This window comes from Pleurodeles waltl, chromosome 12 (assembly GCF_031143425.1).
Source record: "Pleurodeles waltl isolate 20211129_DDA chromosome 12, aPleWal1.hap1.20221129, whole genome shotgun sequence".
Taxonomy (NCBI): domain Eukaryota; kingdom Metazoa; phylum Chordata; class Amphibia; order Caudata; family Salamandridae; genus Pleurodeles; species Pleurodeles waltl.
This window is the reverse complement of record NC_090451.1, coordinates 26713383-26737762: the sequence shown is the minus strand read 5'-3', so window position 1 is coordinate 26737762 and position 24380 is coordinate 26713383. Positions and strand designations below refer to the sequence as shown.

The 24380-nt window shown below is 49.6% G+C and overlaps 1 protein-coding gene across 1 annotated transcript in view; it reads left to right on the top strand.

The window, feature by feature from the left end:
• Nucleotides 1-24380, top strand: part of HCN2 (hyperpolarization activated cyclic nucleotide gated potassium and sodium channel 2) — a 289150-nt gene that overhangs the window by 239715 nt on the left and 25055 nt on the right. Inside the window, exon 7 of the mRNA XM_069216276.1 lies at nucleotides 1546-1710. Coding sequence (XP_069072377.1) covers nucleotides 1546-1710 — 165 coding nt within the window. The remainder of the gene's footprint in view (nucleotides 1-1545; nucleotides 1711-24380) is intronic.

Below are 24380 nucleotides of genomic sequence, written 5' to 3'. Positions count from 1 at the left end.
AAATGACAAAAAACTGAGATTCTGCTCTTTGGAAACCTTTCTCCAGTTTGGTCTGAGTTGGGCCAATCTCTTCGGCTCCTAACCAGCCTCTCGCTGAGCGCAGAACCTTTCAAACCATCTCTTTCTCCGCGTTGGTTCAGGAGATCCAGAGAGTTTGCAGCTGAGCCTTTGAGTCCAGTAGGTGCCTCCGGTCCTCTGATTGCTCTCATCTACGCGACAAGCCGGTTTAAGGTTAGGTGTCTCTAATGTTTGGCACCTCCGGGGGTCTTCTTAGTCTATACTTTGCAGCTACCATCTTTAATCACCAACCCAAAAACTTAAGACTACAAGACCATTTAGACTCTTAACGGTCACCACCCTGAACTGCATCCTGCAGAACATGGATCGCTGGACCTCCAGTAGCCCCATCAAATGGCCACCAAGACCCTGTTGGAGCTGACCTTGGCACCTTCAATGCACATTTTGATTTCCATAGGACAGTTCTCTGTGTATAGAGAAAAGATGATAGTTTGATCTGGAAAATCAGCAGCAGGATTTCAAACTCACCCAGCTGTTTATCTTTGTACCCCCCCCCCCCCCGGGCCACTAATTCTGGGGGCGGATTATATCCTGACAGGATACTTTGTATTTCACTAACAGCTTTTCACCCTTGACTGAGAACTGCTCAGAAACATCCCACGAAGCCTGTCCGAAAACACCCTTCACCGCCCCAGAGGATGTTAGCCGTTTGAAAATCTGGTGCCTACTATGTCAACGATATGAAGATATGTGTAATAATTGTTCCGCCTCATCAGGCACCAGCATATCTTATAGTAAAGTCAAAGTCTTCTTTGAAGTGATGGCACAAAGTGGATGGTAGGTTTCTCTGTCTTTTTACAGTGTTACGTTGTGAGTGATTTTCTAAACCCCTCTTCTCTCGCAGTAGGTACTGACTGATCGTCATTGCTACCCCGAGAGTCTAGTGCCCCAGAATAGTGGGCTTGGCTATCCACCTGGGGTGCACCAGCTCTGTGACCCTAGGACAAAGGCAAATGAACGGACCCAAACAGAATGCTGCCTGACCACCCAGGACCCAATGAAAAGACCCCACAGACCATCTGCACGTTACATGGGTTAACCCCTCTCTCCATCCCATAGTATTGTGGAACCCTTCCCTCCGTCCCTAGAGTTTTGAGCTTTCTGTTTTGCCAACTTCAGAATTCCTTGTTTAACCAAAGAGCACAAAGCAATCCTACTGACTGTTCTCATGATTACTGGGGTAATGCCTTCTGTACTGGGGAGACCAGATCCTCCTCTCGGGTTGTACTGGGGTGACCTCTTCTCCATTCTTTGGGATGCATGTTCCAAGAGTCAATTACTGGTGGTGGATTCAGCTGTCCCTGGGAGGCTATGTTGTCCATCACCACTAGCGTGCATTACCCAGCATATTCTCTCCCTCGCTCAGCGTTCTCTTGAGGTATCTGATGAACGTGGGAGAAAGCAGCGCTTTAAACCCCTTCCCTCAAGAACCAGACTCATCGCCTCTCTGTGGTCTTCTTCCCGCAGAGATCTGCCTGTTGACAAGGGGGCGCCGGACTGCCAGTGTGAGAGCCGACACCTACTGCCGCCTCTACTCCCTCTCCGTGGACAACTTCAACGAGGTGCTGGAGGAGTACCCCATGATGAGACGGGCGTTCGAAACTGTGGCCATTGACAGACTGGACCGGATCGGTGAGTGTGAGGGAAGGCTCATGGAAGCTGGAGACTGGTGATGGGGCAGGCAAAGGTCATTATCCGGGACTAGGGAACGGTTCGTGGAGGAGAGAGACTCATCAGGGAGAAAGGCTTAAGGGGAGCAGGGAACAGTTTAGGTTGGGATGCAGGATGAAGGGGGGCAAGGGATGGAGAAGGCTTGTAGGGCGAGGAGGAGGCGGGCATATGGATTTAGGATGGGATAAAGGATGAAGGGGGGACGAGGGATGGAGAAGGCTTGTAGGGCGAGGAGGAGGCGAGCAGATGGATTTAGGTTGGAATAAATGATGAAGGGGGGACGAGGGATGGAGAAGGCTTGTAGGGCGAGGAGGAGGCGGGCAGATGAATTTAGGTTGGGATGCAGGATGAAGGGGGGCTAGGGATGGAGAAGGCTTGTAGGGTGAGGAGGAGGCAGGCAGATGGTTTTAGGCTGGGATGCAAGCTGAAGGGGGGCGAAGGATGGAGAAGGCTTGTAGGGTGAGGAGGAGGCGGGCAGATGGATTTAGGCTGGGATGCAAGATGAAGGGGGGACGAGGGATGGAGAAGGCTTGTAGGGCGAGGAGGAGGCAGGCAGATGGATTTAGGTTGGGATAAAGGATGAAGGGGGGACAAGGGATGGAGAATGCTTGTAGGGTGAGGAGGAGGCGGGCAGATGGATTTGGGTTGGGATGCAAGATGAAGGGGGGACGAGGGATGGAGAAGGCTTGTAGGGTGAGGAGGAGGCGGGCAGATGGATTTAGGTTGGGATGCAAAATGAAGGGGGACGAGGGATGGAGAAGGCTTGTAGGGCGAGGAGGAGGCGGGCAGATGGATTTAGGTTGGGATGCAGGATGAAGGGGGGCGAGGGATGGAGAAGGCTTGTAGGGTGAGGAGGAGGCGGGCAGATGGATTTAGGCTGGGATGCAAGATGAAGGGGGGGACAAGGGATGGAGAAGGTTTGTAGTGTGAGGAGGAGGCGGGCAGATGGATTTAGGCTGGGATGCAAGATGAAGGGGGGACGAGGGATGGAGAAGGCTTGTAGGGCGAGGAGGAGGCGGGCAGATGGATTTAGGCTGGGATGCAGGATGAAGGGGGGCGAATGATGGAGAAGGCTTGTAGGGTGAGGAGGAGGCAGGCAGATGGATTTAGGTTGGGATGCACGATGAAGGGGGGACGAGGGATGGAGAAGACTTGTAGGGTGAGGAGGAGGCGGGCAGATGGATTTAGGCTGGGATGCAGGATGAAGGGGGGCGAGGGATGGAGAAGGCTTGTAGGGTGAGGAGGAGGCGGGCAGATGGATTTAGGCTGGGATGCAAGATGAAGGGGGGACGAGGGATGGAGAAGGCTTTTAGGGTGAGGAGGAGGCGGGCAGATGGATTTAGGCTGGGATGCAAGATGAAGGGGGGACGAGGGATGGAGAAGGCTTGTAGGGCGAGGAGGAGGCGGGCAGATGGATTTAGGTTGGGATGCAGGATGAAGGGGGGGCGAGGGATGGAGAAGGCTAGTAGGGCGAGGAGGAGGCGGGCAGATGTATTTAGGTTGGGATGCACGATGAAGGGGGGGGGCGAGGGATGGAGAAGGCTTGTAGGGCAAGGAGGAGGCGGGCAGATGGATTTAGGTTGGGATGCAGGATGAAGGGGGCGAGGGATGGAGAAGGCTTGTAGGGTGAGGAGGAGGCGGGCAGATGGATTTAGGCTGGGATGCAAGATGAAGGGGGGACGAGGGATGGAGAAGGCTTGTAGGGTGAGGAGGAGGCGGGCAGATGGATTTAGGTTGGGATGCACGATGAAGGGGGGGACGAGGGATGGAGAAGGCTTGTAGGGCGAGGAGGAGGCGGGCAGATGGATTTAGGTTGGGATGCAGGATGAAGGGGGGGCGAGGGATGGAGAAGGCTAGTAGGGTGAGGAGGCGGGCAGATGGATTTAGGTTGGGATGCATGATGAAGGGGGGGACGAGGGATGGAGAAGGCTTGTAGGGCGAGGAGGAGGCGGGCAGATGGATTTAGGTTGGGATGCAGGACGAAGGGGGCGAGGGATGGAGAAGGCTTGTAGGGTGAGGAGGAGGCGGGCAGATGGATTTAGGCTGGGATGCAAGATGAAGGGGGGACGAGGGATGGAGATGGCTTGTAGGGCGAGGAGGAGGCGGGCAGATGGCTAAAGGGGGGGGCGAGGGATGGAGAAGGCTTGTAGGGTGAGGAGGAGGCGGGCAGATGGATTTAGGGTGGGATGTAGGATGAAGGGGGGACGAGGGATGGAGAAGGCTTGTAGGGTGAGGAGGAGGCGGGCAGATGGATTTAGGTTAGGATGAAGGGGGGGCGAGGGATGGAGAAGGCTTGTAGGGTGAGGAGGAGGCGGGCAGATGGATTTAGGCTGGGATGCAGGATGAAGGGGGGCGAGGGATGGAGAAGGCTTGTAGGGTGAGGAGGAGGCGGGCAGATGAATTTAGGTTGGGATGCAGGATGAAGGGGGGCTAGGGATGGAGAAGGCTTGTAGGGTGAGGAGGAGGCAGGCAGATGGTTTTAGGCTGGGATGCAAGCTGAAGGGGGGCGAAGGATGGAGAAGGCTTGTAGGGTGAGGAGGAGGCGGGCAGATGGATTTAGGCTGGGATGCAAGATGAAGGGGGGACGAGGGATGGAGAAGGCTTGTAGGGCGAGGAGGAGGCAGGCAGATGGATTTAGGTTGGGATAAAGGATGAAGGGGGGACAAGGGATGGAGAATGCTTGTAGGGTGAGGAGGAGGCGGGCAGATGGATTTGGGTTGGGATGCAAGATGAAGGGGGGACGAGGGATGGAGAAGGCTTGTAGGGTGAGGAGGAGGCGGGCAGATGGATTTAGGTTGGGATGCAAAATGAAGGGGGACGAGGGATGGAGAAGGCTTGTAGGGCGAGGAGGAGGCGGGCAGATGGATTTAGGTTGGGATGCAGGATGAAGGGGGGCGAGGGATGGAGAAGGCTTGTAGGGTGAGGAGGAGGCGGGCAGATGGATTTAGGCTGGGATGCAAGATGAAGGGGGGGACGAGGGATGGAGAAGGTTTGTAGTGTGAGGAGGAGGCGGGCAGATGGATTTAGGCTGGGATGCAAGATGAAGGGGGGACGAGGGATGGAGAAGGCTTGTAGGGCGAGGAGGAGGCGGGCAGATGGATTTAGGCTGGGATGCAGGATGAAGGGGGGCGAATGATGGAGAAGGCTTGTAGGGTGAGGAGGAGGCAGGCAGATGGATTTAGGTTGGGATGCACGATGAAGGGGGGACGAGGGATGGAGAAGACTTGTAGGGTGAGGAGGAGGCGGGCAGATGGATTTAGGCTGGGATGCAGGATGAAGGGGGGCGAGGGATGGAGAAGGCTTGTAGGGTGAGGAGGAGGCGGGCAGATGGATTTAGGCTGGGATGCAAGATGAAGGGGGGACGAGGGATGGAGAAGGCTTTTAGGGTGAGGAGGAGGCGGGCAGATGGATTTAGGCTGGGATGCAAGATGAAGGGGGGACGAGGGATGGAGAAGGCTTGTAGGGCGAGGAGGAGGCGGGCAGATGGATTTAGGTTGGGATGCAGGATGAAGGGGGGGCGAGGGATGGAGAAGGCTAGTAGGGCGAGGAGGAGGCGGGCAGATGAATTTAGGTTGGGATGCAGGATGAAGGGGGGCTAGGGATGGAGAAGGCTTGTAGGGTGAGGAGGAGGCAGGCAGATGGTTTTAGGCTGGGATGCAAGCTGAAGGGGGGGCGAAGGATGGAGAAGGCTTGTAGGGTGAGGAGGAGGCGGGCAGATGGATTTAGGCTGGGATGCAAGATGAAGGGGGGACGAGGGATGGAGAAGGCTTGTAGGGCGAGGAGGAGGCAGGCAGATGGATTTAGGTTGGGATAAAGGATGAAGGGGGGACAAGGGATGGAGAAGGCTTGTAGGGCGAGGAGGAGGCGGGCAGATGGATTTAGGTTGGGATGCAGGATGAAGGGGGGGCGAGGGATGGAGAAGGCTAGTAGGGTGAGGAGGCGGGCAGATGGATTTAGGTTGGGATGCATGATGAAGGGGGGGACGAGGGATGGAGAAGGCTTGTAGGGCGAGGAGGAGGCGGGCAGATGGATTTAGGTTGGGATGCAGGACGAAGGGGGCGAGGGATGGAGAAGGCTTGTAGGGTGAGGAGGAGGCGGGCAGATGGATTTAGGCTGGGATGCAAGATGAAGGGGGGACGAGGGATGGAGAAGGCTTGTAGGGCGAGGAGGAGGCAGGCAGATGGATTTAGGTTGGGATAAAGGATGAAGGGGGGACAAGGGATGGAGAATGCTTGTAGGGTGAGGAGGAGGCGGGCAGATGGATTTGGGTTGGGATGCAAGATGAAGGGGGGACGAGGGATGGAGAAGGCTTGTAGGGTGATGAGGAGGCGGGCAGATGGATTTAGGTTGGGATGCAAAATGAAGGGGGACGAGGGATGGAGAAGGCTTGTAGGGCGAGGAGGAGGCGGGCAGATGGATTTAGGTTGGGATGCAGGATGAAGGGGGGCGAGGGATGGAGAAGGCTTGTAGGGTGAGGAGGAGGCGGGCAGATGGATTTAGGCTGGGATGCAAGATGAAGGGGGGGACGAGGGATGGAGAAGGCTTGTAGGGCGAGGAGGAGGCGGGCAGATGGATTTAGGCTGGGATGCAGGATGAAGGGGGGAGAATGATGGAGAAGGCTTGTAGGGTGAGGAGGAGGCAGGCAGATGGATTTAGGTTGGGATGCACGATGAAGGGGGGACGAGGGATGGAGAAGACTTGTAGGGTGAGGAGGAGGCGGGCAGATGGATTTAGGCTGGGATGCAGGATGAAGGGGGGCGAGGGATGGAGAAGGCTTGTAGGGTGAGGAGGAGGCGGGCAGATGGATTTAGGCTGGGATGCAAGATGAAGGGGGGACGAGGGATGGAGAAGGCTTTTAGGGTGAGGAGGAGGCGGGCAGATGGATTTAGGCTGGGATGCAAGATGAAGGGGGGACGAGGGATGGAGAAGGCTTGTAGGGCGAGGAGGAGGCGGGCAGATGGATTTAGGTTGGGATGCAGGATGAAGGGGGGGCGAGGGATGGAGAAGGCTAGTAGGGCGAGGAGGAGGCGGGCAGATGTATTTAGGTTGGGATGCACGATGAAGGGGGGGGGCGAGGGATGGAGAAGGCTTGTAGGGCAAGGAGGAGGCGGGCAGATGGATTTAGGTTGGGATGCAGGATGAAGGGGGCGAGGGATGGAGAAGGCTTGTAGGGTGAGGAGGAGGCGGGCAGATGGATTTAGGCTGGGATGCAAGATGAAGGGGGGACGAGGGATGGAGAAGGCTTGTAGGGTGAGGAGGAGGCGGGCAGATGGATTTAGGTTGGGATGCACGATGAAGGGGGGGACGAGGGATGGAGAAGGCTTGTAGGGCGAGGAGGAGGCGGGCAGATGGATTTAGGTTGGGATGCAGGATGAAGGGGGGGCGAGGGATGGAGAAGGCTAGTAGGGTGAGGAGGCGGGCAGATGGATTTAGGTTGGGATGCATGATGAAGGGGGGGACGAGGGATGGAGAAGGCTTGTAGGGCGAGGAGGAGGCGGGCAGATGGATTTAGGTTGGGATGCAGGACGAAGGGGGCGAGGGATGGAGAAGGCTTGTAGGGTGAGGAGGAGGCGGGCAGATGGATTTAGGCTGGGATGCAAGATGAAGGGGGGACGAGGGATGGAGATGGCTTGTAGGGCGAGGAGGAGGCGGGCAGATGGCTAAAGGGGGGGCGAGGGATGGAGAAGGCTTGTAGGGTGAGGAGGAGGCAGGCAGATGGATTTAGGGTGGGATGTAGGATGAAGGGGGGACGAGGGATGGAGAAGGCTTGTAGGGTGAGGAGGAGGCGGGCAGATGGATTTAGGTTAGGATGAAGGGGGGGCGAGGGATGGAGAAGGCTTGTAGGGTGAGGAGGAGACGGGCAGATGTCTTAAGCAGTGGGGTTTGAGGTCAGTTAACAGCTGTGAAGCTGTGATTGGTATAGTGGGAGCATCTGGGGAGGGCTCCAAAGGTGGCATATTTTAAGGGGGAGTAGGATATGAGAGGGTGGAGCAGTTAGGCAAGGAAGGCGTTTTGTCATGATTTTTGCAAACCTTTATTGCTCAGGAAGCTGCCAGGCGCTCCTCAATCTAAGCAAAAACATTTGGCGTTTTTAAAGCAATAAATAATGCTGCTCTCATTTAAAATAGATGCAAGGGCTCATTTTGTGCTGACATAGTGACAAATGCAGATTTTGCATTTCACGTCATTATGCGTAAATTTCCTGATAGTTCACAAAATTACACAAATGAAAATTAGGCAAATTTCACAGACTTGCAATATATTCTGTCAGAATTTTACATCACGTTATGTGTTTTTGGGAGAGGAGCAGAAATCTATTAAAAAATGGAGCAATGATGATAGGCCCTACGTATCCTTCCCTGGCCCCTTTTCAGGTCAAGCATGCAAGCGCTTTGACCTATTGTAAGTATTGTGGGCTTTTAACCACACCCACCTCACGCCCATCAGTATCACTCGTTTGTGGGCTTGCCTTTCAAAAATTACTTGATGTCCTTGGTGAATGCTTTACGCTTGTCCTGCCTTGGGGCGGTTTGGTTACCGCCTTGGACACTGACCCTGTTACAGGGATAATTTGCACGATTGCCAATATACTTCAGCGTGGGCAAACTACTTATATCTTCTGTCTGTACTTCATGGCTACCTTAGCATTCAGAGTGCGAACTCGATCAGCTGTATCATTTTTACATTAGATGATGTCTGATCTGCTTAGTATACGTTCTTTGCAGCAGGCATATTAACCCTGTATGCTACCTTATGATGACTCCAAGCTTCCATTACACAAAACCACCTTCTCTTGGCTGCCATGGCGCTCACAGTGCTGAGAGCGCAAACTTGATCGGTGGTATTGTTTTTACATTAGATGCTCTGCATCTGCTTAGTATACATTCTTTGCAGCAGGCACATTAACCCTGTGCGCTACCTTATGATGACTCCAAGCTTCCACTAGACAAAAGTATGTTCTCCCACCAGGAAGAACATTAATCACCAGAGTTATTTTGACATTTTTACATTATATGCACTCTGATCTGCTGTTTACACTCTCTTTGCAGCACACAGATTCATTCTGGGACTTGACACAAGCTGCGAATACAAAGCAGAAACCTGTCTAGATGACCTACACACGTCTGAGTCTGTTAAACGCGAGCTGTGTGTGCGTCTATTTATAAAACTAACCTCTAGGAGAGCTTACAGTTGATTATGCTGTACAATGGTCAATATTTTATAAATAATATTTCAGTTCAAGGCTGACTGAGGATCGTTAACATCATGTGAGGTGGCTCTCCTCAAGTGTGGAAGAAATCATGGGTGTTTTGTTCAACTCTCCAGACTGCAGAAAAGGGACAGTGATCCAGTAAACATGCGTTCTTGGAGTAGAATTATTTATTCATTGCCCAGTGGGCAATGTCGCCTGTAACTACCACTGCCAAGTAAATATGTTTTGCACCTGCGAGTAGTTTGTTTTAAGGGCCTTGTTTAAAAAAAAAAAAAAATCCAGTAGGCCGACTAGGCCTTTAGTTCTATGCAAGGCCCCTGGAATTATGTGGCAGAAAGGACCATAATATGTGACAGGGTTGACCAATTAATGTGGCAAAAAAGTCCAGTTATGCATTTACAATGCCAATAGCTCCAACCAAAGTAAATGCAAGACCTATTGTATTGCAAATGCTTGTTTTTGCTGAAGTCTGTGTTTTTTTTTCCTAAGAGTCAACTTTGCCATCCTTTTCAGATCTGGCGTTAGCCAAGAGCTTTTGTTTTTACTAAAATTATAAGAATAACACCGCCTATAAAGGAGCTTTCAGGCATCTCTCTTCATCCATTGGTCTGTTGTATTATTTACATTTTTCTTCCACTGGCTCCAGCCTGGGACTGAGGGTCAACCTACTTCAGCCGCTGGCCACCCTCAAGTGACCACATGGAGCGCCTCTGCATACAGGCGTCTCCGCCGGTGCCAGCGTCTGTAGCGCTATCAGATGAGGACACAGGGCACATTCCAGCTCCATCAGTTCCTGTCTCCTGCCAATCTTCTTGTGAATGTCTTTTGCTGTGTTCTTTTTCTACTTGGACTGCTGCTTTTTCACACCATGCCAGGATGCACCATCTCTGCAACTCTCATTTCTCCTTTCTTTCCTTCTATCTTTTCTTCTAACTTTCTTCTTTGCATCTTTCATTCATCCTTTCTACCCTAGTTTTCTTTCCTTTTCTATTCTTTCTTACTTTGCACCTTCCCTCTTTTTCCCCTTCTTGTATGCCTTCATTTCTTACATTTGTATGTGCTTGCCTTTTCACATTCCTCCCTTCTTTCCTAGTTTCTTCTTGTTTGCCTTCTTCTCTTCCTTTCTTTCTTGTTTCTTGCACCTTCTGTTTTCTTCCTTCCTTCTTTCCTTCCTCTACTTTCTTCCTTTCCTTGTTTAGTTTCTTCTTTCCCTCCTTTTTTCCTTCGTCCTCTACTTTTTCTTTTCATTCTTTCTTCCTTTCCTTCCCTCCTTTAGTATTTTCATTCCCTCCTTTCTCTCTTCCTTTTCTTTCCATTTCTTCCTTCTCTTCTCCCTCTCCTTTTGTTTTCCTTCCTATTCTCCTTTCCTCTTCTCCTACTGTTTCTCTCCCTTATGTTCCTTCCTTACCTTCACTCTATACTTATCTCCTTCAGTTCAACCTTAATTTCGTCATTTCCCTCCTTTTCTTTCCTTTGACTGTTTTTCTGTTTTCCTTCCCTCTTTCCTTCTTTATTTTTATACTTCACTTCTTTCTCTTCCATTCCCTTCCCTCATGTTTTCCTTCTCCCTTCCTACTGTTCTTCTCTCCTTCTCTTCCCTCTTTTTTACTTCTCCTTTCCTACTTTCTTTCCCCATGATCCTCTCTTCTTTCCCTCTTTTTCTACTCCTCTCTTCTTTCCCTTTATTTTCTATACGTCTCTCCTTCCCTTCCCTTTGTGTATTCCTACCGTTCTTTCTTTTCTTCTATTCCACATTTCTTCCCTTTCCTCTTCCCTACATTACTTCTTCCCGTTTTCCCTCCCTTCTTTCCTTCTTATGCTCCTTCATACGATCCTTCCTTCCATATTTTTCTCCTTTCACCCTTCTCCAGCCCACTTTCCTTCCTTTCTCTCAGTCCTTATTCTCTTCCTTTGTTCCTTCTTTCTATACTTCTGTTCCCTCCTCCATATACTTATTCCTTTCCTCTATTCCTTCTTTCTATACCTTTCTATTCTTCTCTTCCCTCCTTCTTCCTTTCGTCTATTCCTTCTTTCTATACTTCTCTTTTCTCAGGTTTCCCTTTCCTCTACTCCTTTCTATAATTCTCTTCCCTCCTTTTTGATTTCCTTTCCTCCATTCCTTCTTTCTATACTTCTCTTACCACCTCCTTCCTGTTTTCCTTCTTTCTATACTTCTCTTCCTGTACTTCTCTTCCCTCCTTCTTTCTATACTTATCTTCCTTCCCGTTTTCCTCTTTTCCCTCCTTCTTCCTCCCCTTCCTCTATTCATTCCTTCTCTCTGTACTTCTCTTCCCTCCTTCTTCCTGTTTTCCTCTAGCCCTTCTTTTTATACTTCCCTTCCCACTGGTTTCCTTTATTCCTTCTTCCTTTCCTGTATTCCTTCTTTCTATACTTCTCTTCCCTCGGTTCCTTTTTTCTATACTTCTGTTCCCTTCTTTGTTTTTTTCCATTATTCCTTCTTTCTATACTTCTCTTCCTTCCATCCTATACTTCTTCCTTTCCTCTATTCCTTCTATACTTCTCTTCCCTCCTTATTCCTTTCCTCTATTCCTTCTTTCTATGTTTCTCTTCCCTCTATTCCTATTTTCCTTTCCTGTTTTCTTTCTATACTTCTCTTCCCTCCTTCTTCCTGTTTTCCTTCCCCTATTCCTTCTTTCTATACTTCTCTACCCTCCTTCTGTGTTTTCCTTTCCTCTATTCCCTCCTTCTTCTATTCCATCTTTCTATACTTCTGTTCCTCCTTCTTTCTATACTTCACTTCCCTCCTGTTTTCCTTTCCTCTGTTCCCTCCTATTTTTTCTTTCTATACTTCTCTTCCCTCCTTCTTCCTATCCTCTATTCCTTCTTTCTATACTTCTCGTCCTGTTTTCCTTTCCTCTATCCCCTTCCTCCTAAACTTCTCTTCCCTCCTTCATTCTTTCCTCTATTCCTTCTTTCTATACTTCTCTTCCCTCATCCTGTTTTCCTTTCCTCTATTTCCTTCCTCCTATACTTCTCTTCCCTCCTATTTTTTCTTTCTATACTTCTCTTCCCTCCTTCTTCCTATCCTGTATTCCTTCTTTCTATACTTCTCTTCCTGTTTTCCTTTCCTCTATTCCCTTCCTTCTATACTTCTCTTCCCTCCTTCTTTCTTTTCTCCTATTTTTTCTTTCTATACTTCTCTTCCCTCCTTCTTCCTATACTTCTCTTCCCTCTTCCTGTTTTCCCTTCCTCCTATACTTCTCTTCCCTCCTTCTCTCCTGTATGCCTTCCTTCCTTCTTCCTGTTTTCCTTTCCTCTATTCCCTCCTTCTATTTTTTCTTTCTATACTTCTCTTCCCTCCATTCCTTCTTTCTATCCTCTATTCCTTCTTTCTATACTTCTCTTCCTGTTTTCCTTTCCTCTATTCTCTTCCTCCTATACTTCTCTCCCCTCCTCCTTTCCCCCTTCTTTCTATACTTCTCTTCCCTCCTCTACTTCTCTTCCTGTTTTCCTTTCCTCCATTCCCTTCCTCCTATACTTCTCTTCCCTCCTTCCCTTTCCTCTATTCCTTCTTTCTATACTTCTCTCCCCCTCCTGTTTTTCTTTCCTCTATTCCCTTCCTCCTATACTTCTCTTCCTGTTTTCCTACCCTCTATTCCCTCCTTCTCTCCCCTCCTCCTGTTTTCCTTTCCTCCATTCCCTTCCTCCTATACTTCTCTTCCCGTTTTCCCTATCCTCTATTCCCTCCTTTAGAGGGGAGCAGAGGATAGGAAGAAGGAAAACAGGAGTGAAGAGAAGTATAGGAAAAAGGAATAGTAGGAGGGAAGTATATAATGAAGGAAGAAGGAGTGAATAGAGGATAGGAAGATGGAAAGAAGGAGGGAAGAGAAATATAGGAAGAAGGAATAGAGAATAGGAAGAAGGAGTGAAGAGAAGTATAGAACGAAGGAATAGAGGATAGGAAGAAGAGGGAAGAGAAGTAGATGATGAAGGAAGGAGTAAAGGAAAGGAAAACAGGAGTGAAGAGAAGTATAGGAAGAAGGAGTGAAGAGAAGTATATAATGAAGGAGGGAAGATAATTATAGAAAGAAGGAATAGAGGATAGAAAGAAGGAAGGAAGAGAAGGATAGGAAGAAGGAGGGAAGAGAAGAATTGAAGAAAGAAGGAGGAAAGGAAAACAGGAGTGAAGAGAAGTATGGAAAGAAGGAGCGAGGAGAAGTATAGAAAGAAGGAATAGAGGATAGGAAGATGGGGGAAGAGAAGTATAGAAAGAAGGAGGAAAGGAAAACAGGAGTGAAGAGAAGTATAGAAAGAAGGAATAGAGGATGGGAAGAGAAGTATAGAAGAGGGAAGAGAAGTATAAAAAGGAGGAATAGAGGATAGGAAGATGGAGGGAAGAGAAGAATAGAAGAAAGAAGGAGTAAAGGAAAGGAAAACAGGAGCGAAGAGAAGTATAGAAAGAAGGAATAGAGGATAGGAAGAAAGAGCGAAGAGAAGTATAGAAAGAAGGAATAGAAGAAAGAAGGAGTAAAGGAAAGGAAAACAGGAGTGAAGAGAAGTATGGAAAGAAGGAGCGAAGAAAAGTATAGAACGAAGGAATAGAGGATAGGAAGAAGGAGGGAAGAGAAGTATATAATGAAGAAAGGAGTGAAGAGAATTATAGAAAGAAGGAATAGAGGATAGGAAGATGGAGGGGAGAGAAGTATAGAAAGAAGGAGGGAAGAGAAGTATAGAAAGAAGGAATAGTGGATAGGAAGAAGAGGGAAGAGAAGTATAGAAAGAAGGAGGGAAGAGAAGGATAGGAAGAAGGAGTGAAGAGAAGAATTGAAGAAAGAAGGAGGAAAGGAAAACAGGAGTGAAGAGAAGTATGGAAAGAAGGAGCGAAGAGAAGTATAGAAAGAAGGAATAGAGGATAGGAAGAAGGAGGGAAGAGAAGTATATAATGAAGGACGAAGGAGTGAAGAGAAGTATAGAAAGAAGGAGTAAAGGAAAGGAAAACAGGAGTGAAGAGAAGTATAGAAAGAAGGAATAGAGGATGGGAAGAGAAGTATAGAAGAGGGAAGAGAAGTAAAGAAAGAAGGAATAGAGGATAGGAAGAAGAGGGAAGAGAAGTATAGAAAGGAGGAATAGAGGATAGGAGATGGAGGGAAGAGAAGTATAGAAAGAAGGAGTAGAAGAAAGAAGGAGTAAAGGAAAGGAAAACAGGAGTGAAGAGAAGTATAGAAAGAAGGAATAGAGGATAGGAAGAAAGTGCGAAGAGAAGTATAGAAAGAAGGAATAGAGGATAGGAAGATGGAGGGAAGAGAAGTATAGAAAGAAGGAATAGAAGAAAGAAGGAGTAAAGGAAAGGAAAACAGGAGTGAAGAGAAGTATGGAAAGAAGCAGCGAAGAGAAGTATAGAACGAAGGAATAGAGGATAGGAAGAAGGAGGGAATAGAAGATAGGAAGAATGAAGGAAGATAAGTTAAGAAAGAAGGAGGGAATAGAGGGAAGGAAGAGAAGTACAGAAAGAAGGGAATAGAGGAAAAGAAGTATAGAATGAAGGAAGATAAGTATAGAAAGAATGAATAGAGGAAAGAAAGAAGGATGGAAAAGAAGTATAGAAAGAAGCAATAGAGGATAGGAAGAAGGAGGGAAGAGACATATATAATGAAGGAAGAGGGAGTGAAGAGAATTATAGAAAGAAGGAATAGAGGATAGGAATAGAGGATAGGAAGGAGGAGCGAAGAGAAGTATAGAAAGAAGGAATAGAAGAGGGAAGAGAAGTATAGAAAGCAGGAATAGAGGATAGGAAGAAAGAGGGAAGAGAAGTATGGAAAGAAGGAGCGAGGAGAAGTATAGAAAGAAGGAATAGAGGATAGGAAGATGGAGGGAAGAGAAGTATAGAAAGAAGGAGGGAAGAGAAGTATAGAAAGAAGGAGCGAGGAGAAGTATAGAAAGAAGGAATAGAGGATAGGAAGATGGAGGGAAGAGAAGTATAGAAAGAAGGAGGGAAGAGAAGTATAGAAAGAAGGAGGGAAGAGAAGTATAGAAAGAAGGAATAGAAGAAAGAAGGAGTAAAGGAAAGGAAAACAGGAGTGAAGAGAAGTATAGAAAGAAGGAATAGAGGATGGGAAGAGAAGTATAGAAAGAAGGAATAGAGGATAGGAAGAAAGAGCGAAGAGAAGTATAGAAAGAAGGAATAGAGGATAGGAATAGAAGAGGGAAGAGAAGTATAGAAAGAAGGAATAGAGGATAGGAAGAAGAGGGAAGAGAAGTATAGAAAGAAGGAATAGAGGATAGGAAGAAGGAGGGAAGAGAAGTATATAATGAAGAAAGAAGGAGTGAAGAGAATTATAGAAAGAAGGAATAGAGGATAGGAAGATGGAGGGAAGAGAAGTATGGAACGAAGGAATAGAAGAAAGGAGTAAAGGAAAGGAAAACAGGAGTGAAGAGAAGTATGGAAAGAAGGAGCGAAGAGAAGTATAGAATGAAGGAATAGAGGATAGGAAGAAGGAGGGAAGAGAAGTATAGACACAAGTAAAAGGAGTAGAGGAAAGGAAAACAGGAGTAAAGAGAAGTATAGAAAGAAGGAATAGAAGAAGGAGGAAAGAGAAGTATAGAAAGCAGGAATAGAGAATAGGAAGAAAGAGGGTAGAGAAGTATGGAAAGAAGGAGCGAGGTGAAGTATAGAATGAAGTAACAGAGGATAGGAAGAAGGAAGGAAGAGAAGTATAGAAAGAAGTAATAGAAGAAAAAAGGAGTAGAGGAAAGGAAAACAAGAGTGAAGAGAAGTATAGAAAGAAGGAATAGAAGAAGGAGGGAAGAGCAGTATAGAAAGAAGGAGGGAAGAGAAGTAAAGAAAGAAGGAGCAAAGAGAAGTAAAGAAAGAAGGAGCAAAGAGAAGTATAGAAAGAAGGAATAGAGGATAGGAAGAAGGAGTGAAGAGAAGTATAGAACGAAGGAATAGAGGATAGGAAGAAGAGGGAAGAGAAGTAGATGATGAAGGAAGAAGGAAGGAGTAAAGGAAAGGAAAACAGGAGTGAAGAGAAGTATAGGAAGAAGGAGGGAAGAGAAGTATATAATGAAGGAGGGAAGATAATTATAGAAGGAGCGAAGAGAAGTAAAGAAAGAAGGGAGAGAAGTATAGAAAGAAGTAATAGAGGATAGGAAGAAGGAGCGAAGAGAAGTATAGAAAAAAGTAATAGAAGAAAGAAGTAATAGAGGAAAGGAAAACAGGAGGGAAGAGAAGTATAGCAAGAACGATGGAAGAGAAGTATAGAAAGAAGGATTAGAGGAAGGAGGGAAAGAAGTATAGAATAAAGGAAGAAGGAGCAAAGAGTAGTATAGGAAGGAGTAGAGGAAAGGAAAACAGGAGTGAAGAGAAGTATAGAAAGAAGGAGTAGAGGATGGGAAGCAGGAGGAAAGAGAAGAATAGAGAAAAGGAAGAAGGAAAACAGGAAGATGGAGGGAAGAGAAGTATAGAAAGAAGCAATAGAAGAAAGGAAGGGAAAACAGGAAGAAGGAGGGATCGAAAGAGGGAAGGAATAGAAGGAAGAGAATGAAGGAGGAGGAGAGAGAAGAATAGAGGAAAGGAAGAAGTATACAAAGAAGGAGGGAAGAGAAGTATAGAAAGAAGGAAAACAGGATAGGAAGAATAGAGGAGGGAATAGAGGAAAGGAAAACAGAAAGAAGGAATTCAGGAAATTAGGAAGAAGGAAAACGGGAAGAAGGAGGGAAGAGAAGTACAGGAAGAGAAGGATAGAAAGAAGAAATAGAGGATGGGAAGAAGGAGGGAAGAGGTATAGAGAGGGAAGGAAGAGAAGTACACAGAAGGAATAGAGGAAGAAGTGGGAATAGAGGGAAGGAAAACAGGAAGAAGGAATGGAGGATAGGAAGAAGTAAGGAAGGAGGAGGAAAGAGAAGAATAGAAGAGAGGAAGAAGTATACAAAGAAGGAGGGAAGAGAAGTATAGGAAGAAGGAATAGAGGAAAACAGGAGGGAAGAGAAGTATAAAAAGAGGGAATAGGGGAAAGGAAAACAGGAAGGAGGGAAGAGAATTATAGAAAGAAGAAAATCAGGAAAGGAAAATAGGAATAGAGGGAAGGGAGAAGGAGGGAAGAGAAGTATAGAAAGAAGGAAAACAGGAAGAAAGAATAGAGGAGGGAAGAGAAATATAGAAAGAAGGAATAGAGGAAGAAGAAGAATAGAGGGAAGGAAAATAGGAAGGAGGGAATAGTGGAAAGGAAGAAGTATAGAAAGAAGGAAAACAGGAAGAAGAGAAGTATAGAAGGAAGGACTAGAAGAAAGGAAAACAGAAATAGAGGAAGAAAAGTATAGAAAGAAGGAAAACAGGAATAAGGAGGGAAGAGAAGTGAAGTAAAGAAGGAATGAATATAGGGAAGGAAGAAGGAGGGAAGAGAAGTATAGGAAGGAATATAGGAACGGAAAACAAAGAAGAGAAGTATAGAAAGAAGAGAAGAAATTAAGGGATAGGAAGTAAATAAAGAAGGAATGAAGGGATAAAGAATGGAAGGAACGTAAGAAGGGAAAGGAAGTAGGAAAGGAGAGAAGTATAAAAATAAGGAAGGAAATCAGAAAGGAGGGAATAGAAGTAGATAAAAAGGAAGGGGAAGCAGAGAAGTTTAAATCTAGAGAAGGAAGAGAAGAAAGGAGAGACGTATAGAAAATGGAATGGAAGGAAGATGGGAAAAGATATAGGTATAAAAATAAAGAAAAGAGGGAAGGAAAACAGAAGGGTCAAAGGAAGGCGGGAAGAATAAAGAGAAGAAAGGAAGGAGGAGAGGCGAGAAGGAACTAGAAGACTGGAAGGAGGAGAGGCGAGAAGGAAAGAGGGAAGGAGAGTAGTATGGGAAGAAAGAGGGAATGAAAACAGGAAGGAGGGAACAGAAAAAAAGGTCTTGAGTATAAAATAAAGAAGGAAAAAGGGAAGGAAGGATTGCAGGAAAGGAAAGCAAAGAAGGGTGAAAGAAAGGAAAGAAGGAATAAAAGGAAAAGACAAAAGTGCTGAAGAAAAGGAGAGGAGGAAAGGAGAAGGGTCGAAGGAACGGGAAAGAAAGGAGAGAAGGAAAGCCAGAAGTATAAAAAGAAAGAAGGAACAGAGAAAGAATGTTGAAAAGGAGGAATGGAATGAAAGGAAAGGAAAGGAGAAGGGTCGAAGGAAAGTATGAAAAAGAAAAAAGGAAGATAGAAGAATTGTATGACAATAAGAAAAGGTAAAAGGAGAAAAGAAAGAACACAGGAAGGGAGAAAGGGAAAGTAAAAAATGGGGAAATTGAAGGAACGGAATGAAAGTCGAAAGAAGGAAAAAAGCTAAAATGAGAAAAGGAAGGAAGAAAAGAAGGCAGGAAAATATGGGAGGAATGAAAGAAGGAGAGAGGGAAAGAAGTAAGAAAGAAAAGGTGGAAGAACAAAGGCAAGAAAGTAAAAGTGAAGCTGGAAAGGTGAAAGACAGTCAAACAAGAGGAAAGGAGGGAGGGAGGAAGGCAAGCAAGATAAGAATGGAAGAAAGAAGACAAGAAAGAGAACTAGGGTAGAAAGAATGAAAGACAAAGAAAGAAAGAAAGGAACTAACGAAAACGAAAGGAATAAAAGAAAGAACGATAGAGAGAAGGACAGGAAGGAGGGATGAGAGGTGCAGAGATGGCGCACCTGGCATGGAGTGAGAAAGCAGCGGTCCAGTGAGAGCCACTGCAAGAGACGCTTCCAGAAGGCTGGCAGGAGACTGGCACTGGTGGGGTGGCCATTGGTGGGGTTCCCATTGGTGGGGCTGGCACTGGTGGGGCCGGCACTGGTGGGGTGGCCATTGGTGGGGTGGCCATTGGTGGGGCTGGCACTGGTGGGGCTGGCACTGGTGGGGTGGCCATTGGTGGGGTTCCCATTGGTGGGGCTGGCACTGGTGGGGCTGGCACTGGTGGGGCCGGCACTGGTGGGGTGGCCACCGGTGGGGCTGGCACCGGTGGGGTGGCCATTGGTGGGGTTCCCAATGGTGGGGCTGGCACTGGTGGGGTGGCCATTGGTGGGGTGGCCATTGGTGGGGTGGCCATTGGTGGGGCTGGCACTGGTGGGGCTGGCACTGGTGGGGTGGCCACCGGTGGGGTGGCCACCGGTGGGGCTGGCACCGGTGGGGTGGCCATTGGTGGGGTTCCCAATGGTGGGGCTCCCACTGGTGGGGCCGGCACTGGTGGGGTGGCCATTGGTGGGGTGGCCATTGGTGGGGCTGGCACTGGTGGGGTGCCACCGGTGGGGTGGCCACCGGTGGGGCTGGCACCGGTGGGGTGGCCATTGGTGGGGTTCCCATTGGTGGGGCTGGCACTGGTGGGGCCGGCACTGGTGGGGTGGCCATTGGTGGGGCTGGCACTGGTGGGGCTGGCACTGGTGGGGTGGCCACCGGTGGGGTGGCCATTGGTGGGGTTCCCATTGGTGGGGCTGGCACTGGTGGGGCCGGCACTGGTGGGGTGGCCACCGGTGGGGCTGGCACCGGTGGGGTGGCCATTGGTGGGGTTCCCATTGGTGGGGCTGGCACTGGTGGGGCCGGCACTGGTGGGGCCGGCACTGGTGGGGTGGCCATTGGTGGGGTGGCCATTGGTGGGGTGGCCATTGGTGGGGTGGCCATTGGTGGGGCTGGCACTGGTGGGGTGGCCACCGGTGGGGCTGGCACCGGTGGGGTGGCCATTGGTGGGGTGGCCATTGGTGGGGTTCCCAATGGTGGGGCTCCCACTGGTGGGGCCGGCACGTGCCAGCTCTACAGACGCTGGCACCGGCGGAGACGCCTGCACGCAGAGGCGCTCCATGTGGTCACTCGAGGGTGGCCAGCGGCTGGAGCAGGCGACCCTCAGTCCCAGGCTGGAGCCACTGGACGCAGAATGTGAGTGATACAACCGACCGATGGATGAAGAGGTGCCTGAAAGCTCATTAATATTAAGGAGTTAGACTCGTCGTTTTAGTAAAAACAGAAGCTAGCAAAGGATGGCGACGATGACTCTTAGGAAAGTAAACACAGACTTCAGCCAAAAAACAGGGGCGGGGAGGCTGCGTAGGGGGACCCCGCTGCTCCGTTTCCAACAATACCTCTGCTCCCTCCCAAAAATACTTATCATTTAAAACTCTGACACTGGGATATATTGGGAGTCTGTGAAGCACCCGCACAATTACGCATCATGGCATGAAATGCAAATCTGCATCAGCGCAACGAGTCCTCGGGTCCATTGTAAAAAGAGCCGCTATTTACTCTTTAAAAGCGCGGGAAGCCGACTCTGGAAGCAGCAAGGGCTTGTGTGGCCCCCGCGCTCACAGTCCTTGGCCGGGACTCGCCCGAGTGCGGCCTCATAACGCACGTCTGGGAAGGTCCACGTCCCGCTGACTCCATCTCACTCGGCGCAGCGCCTTGGGGCAGGTGCTCCTCGGCGGAAGAGGGACCTGCGCACCCTCCTTGGCACAGACGAGCAGGGAGAGCTCTCCTTGTGCAGACGCTGGAGCCCCAAGACCTGTCCCTCCCGTGAACCGAGACATGTTTTACGCACTGGATGAAAAAGCTACTTACCTTCGGGAACTGTGCCCGAAGCGGGGCCCGCTGGAGCCGCACATACTCCTGCCATCTCGTGTCGGGCTCGGATGTCTGCTGTTGTTTCTTCTTCACAGAACTCCTCAGGGTCGTGAGGCGTAGTGACCCCTCCCTCAGCTGGCGATGCGCACGGGCATCAGATGGGTCCTGACAAAGATCCGGGTTTGGCAACTTACAGTGTCTTCCTTCAGCCCCTTCCAGGTGTTTCAACTCCGGTAGCATCCATTCCGCGACGGATCTTGACTCTGTCCCCCCTCCCCCAAAAGGACTCCCTCCACCCCCCAAGACGTTGATTGCACATCGGCCTCCTTTCAACCTCAGCGTCAACCCTCAGGCTCCCACTGGGGCACCCGGTCCTAGTCTCGAGGCCTCCACCATCAAGAATGTGTGGACAGCGATGGGATGGGCACCCTTCCAGCGGTGCCCCCAGTGCCACTCCAAATGTCAGTGGTCCAACCACCACAGCAATGTCTGCATCTCCCACCACGATGGACCATGTGCGATGCCTGCCTAACCTTCTGTTGAGGAAGTCTCTTCGGTGCCGACATAAGTGGAGGTGGGCAAGTCCGGAGCTCCGGAGGACCCCCCAACATCTTGAGGGAATGTGGCGTTGAGGCAGAGGAGGAAGCCAGCCCCTTGGGGGGGGGGGCTCTCACCCAGTGGTCTCCCCGGCCAGAGGCAGCCTTCTCCTCGGAGCCCTAAGTGGGAGAAGGGCAGAACACAGGTTCCTCACAGCCAGGAATGAAGACACCAGCACAAGATGGCCCCAAGCCAAGACAGAGCATCATCCCCTGACGCCCAAAAACCAGTCATCTGGGCACCCACGGCCCTCGGGCCATGGTCAGCACCAAGCAAAGCCAACAACCCATCTCCGATCACGCAGAGGCCTTCCGTCCAAAGGGCTCTTGGCTCCGCACTGTAACCCACTGTAGTCGAGAAAGACATTGGCACAAGAACATAGTTGTTTACAAAAACACCCTCAGCTGCTGCCTCCGAGGACTCCGAGCGACCCATCCTCTGGCAGCTGCAGGAGGAGCTGGTGCTCAGCAGAAGCACCGGCCCAACCATCCGCACAGACAGGACCACCTCTAAAACCAATGATACTCTGCCACACAAGCCCCCTCCACGATCAGTGCTCGAGAGACACAAAGACGAGGCACCATCCCTCTCCCTACCCACCACCGCCTACATCCCCTTCTTCATATTCAGCAGAGGGGTCCCCCCACTCATCTTAGGGGGAAGGCAGCCCACTTCACCCTGCTGGCCCCTATGATGCACTTAATGACCTGGTGCCTGCTGACGACCCATGGGACAACTGCAGCCTTCATCCTCCCGGCAACAGACTCCACTCGGTACCCAGCTAGGTCATCCCCCACCGATGGCACGACTGCATCCATGACGTCACACAGATGGCGGCCACATATCACAAGGTGGACACCATGTCCTGCAGGAAGATGGGGACTTCCTCGTAGAGACACTCCCCAAGACCCAACATTCTCAAGGCTACCACAGACACCTTCAAGGAGCCCGAGGAAACACTCCCTTAGCCGACATGTAAAGAGGCCACATGGTCAACCCAACCCAGCACACCATTACATAGACAACAGGCTGCGTTGGCCAGACAGTCCTGATTTCAGGCAGCTGCATCATCCACTCACTAGCCACCGCTCACAGGAGGGTACTGCGTAACGCTCTACGCCACGCATGAGCCTTACCCTGCAAACATCTGTTCGCAGGGTGTAGTGCTGTAGACTTGCACGTGGCCATCCTCCTCCTTGGACGAGTGTGGCTCGGATTACAGATTTCTTTCTCTATTATCTCTTTCATGCAATATACATGTGGAACATATATTGTTCACCCACCACGTCATACTACCCACTGTGTGTTAAACAATGTAATATGTAGTCCATGCGCATTGCCAACTAAGAGAGGAGTCACTGTGGTGTGAATTGGAAGCCTTTTATGAAGAAAAACAACCTGCAAACGTCCAAGCCCAACACTAGATGGCAGTAGTATGCAAAGCATGTGAATCTACAGCGCTATGTACCATAAACAGATGGTTAAACAGTAACACTTTCCTTGTCGTGGATACTCTATCGAAACCCAGATTCCTCGTGCGGTGAATCCTCTCCCAGGCATCAGACTGGATGCAGAAACTCAACAGCAGTGTTCCTGCATGCCAGTAAGTGGCTTTGTGTAGCTCTGCAAGTGATGAGCGGGCCACATAACAGTGCCACCCAGGCGTGCTGCCGTCACTTGCTTTCAAAGGCTTGTCCGCGCCCTCAGGTGCCAAGCCCTTTCTATGGCTCCCTCGGCCAAAAAGGCCTACACTTTCTACGGTAAAACTGTTAGCCACACTGAAGGGTGGAACGCGCCGTCGGGGCGAAATAAATGGCAGGACACAGCCCTAGTGAACACTTTGGAGGATCCATATGCCAATGTGATGTCTCCCCAGCGATGAAGGAAACGTCGGACCTGCCTCCTGCAGGGTAGGCGTGTGCTGAAGAGGGGACACTAACGTGGGTTTGAGTCGTGACTGCCGGAGGGGGCAGGGGACTGAGATGCCCACTGTCCCTGAAGGCACTGTCTACGGAAAGGGCACTCTCAGCCACAAGCGGGTGTTTACTGGGCTGGAGGCGGTGTCTGGAGCTGGTGATATTAAAAAAAACCCTGGTGTAACCCTAAGGGGGTTAGGACTGTTGAGGAAAGTGCCTGGTGTGAGCAGATAAACTCAAAGAATGCGCTGTGGTACAAATGTTTTTGTTTCAGGGCACAGTCTGCTTTCTCAGCAAAGAGGTAAAAGCCATTCAATGGCGTGTCCATCAAAGATGCCTGGACACCCCATCAGAAGCCCGCTGACCTCATCCAGGCGTGGACTCAAAGCACCACACCTATGTCAACTGGCGGAACCAAGCAATCGGTTGTGTTAGGCCAGACCGGATAACAAATTCTGCTGCAACTTGTTGACCTGGATGCATTGTGTTAAAGACGTCCCAGGTCATTTGTAAGTGCCATAGCACGTGGCGTACCATCTCCCACAAAGCAGGAGTTTAGTGACCTGGGAGGCAGCCCGAGTTGACAGAACGTGCAGCAAGCCTGGCAGAAGATAGCAGGCACTTGGCATGTGTTTAGATTCGGGGTCGTGGGGGGTATTAGGAATACTCTGCTGGGGGACACCTGTGCTGCCACACTCTTCGGAAGGCAGTGTCGACCTGCGCTGTCCTATGACGACAAACTACCTCCCTACTAACTGGGGCCCGGACATGGTTTTGCCCAAGTGCTGAAAAGGGCATCTGTAAGGGCTTTGTTAAAGGGCAGGAGAGGTTCAGTAGGGGTCTGGCCAGTCTGAAGCCCTGAGTGAGGATGTTGCTTTTTACTTCTGTGGAGCCCAGGACCTCTGAAGCCCTTGGCTTGAAAGCTCTCTCCTGTGTGGCTGGTCAGCGGGGTGGGAGAAGCAGTGTCTGGGGAGGTGTCCAGACCACTGGCATCCTGTAGTTCTTCATATCAGTTGTCCTCATCATACCTTCATTTAGTTGTTGTTATTGTCTGAACCAGAGCCGAAGAGCTGGTGTAACATATGAGCTCTGTCGCCTGGTAAAGGCAACATGTAGCCGTTAGAAGGCTCGCCTCCTGGCTGGTCTCCGGTGCAATCAATATGCGGACTCTGTCGAGGCCAAGAACCACCATCAGTGGTGGCTTCTCTTCCGGCGGAGTCCACGTCAGAGAACCAGCACCGGAAGCAGCAGAACCACAGTCAGCACCGAACGAACTCCGTGCAGAACCTAACGCGGGTTCAAGAGGCACAGACAGTGCCCAACTCCAGCTGGAGGCCTCTGAAGACCCATGGGGTCCGAATGTGCACCTGAGGAAGCCGCAAACCTGCTAAATGTGAGC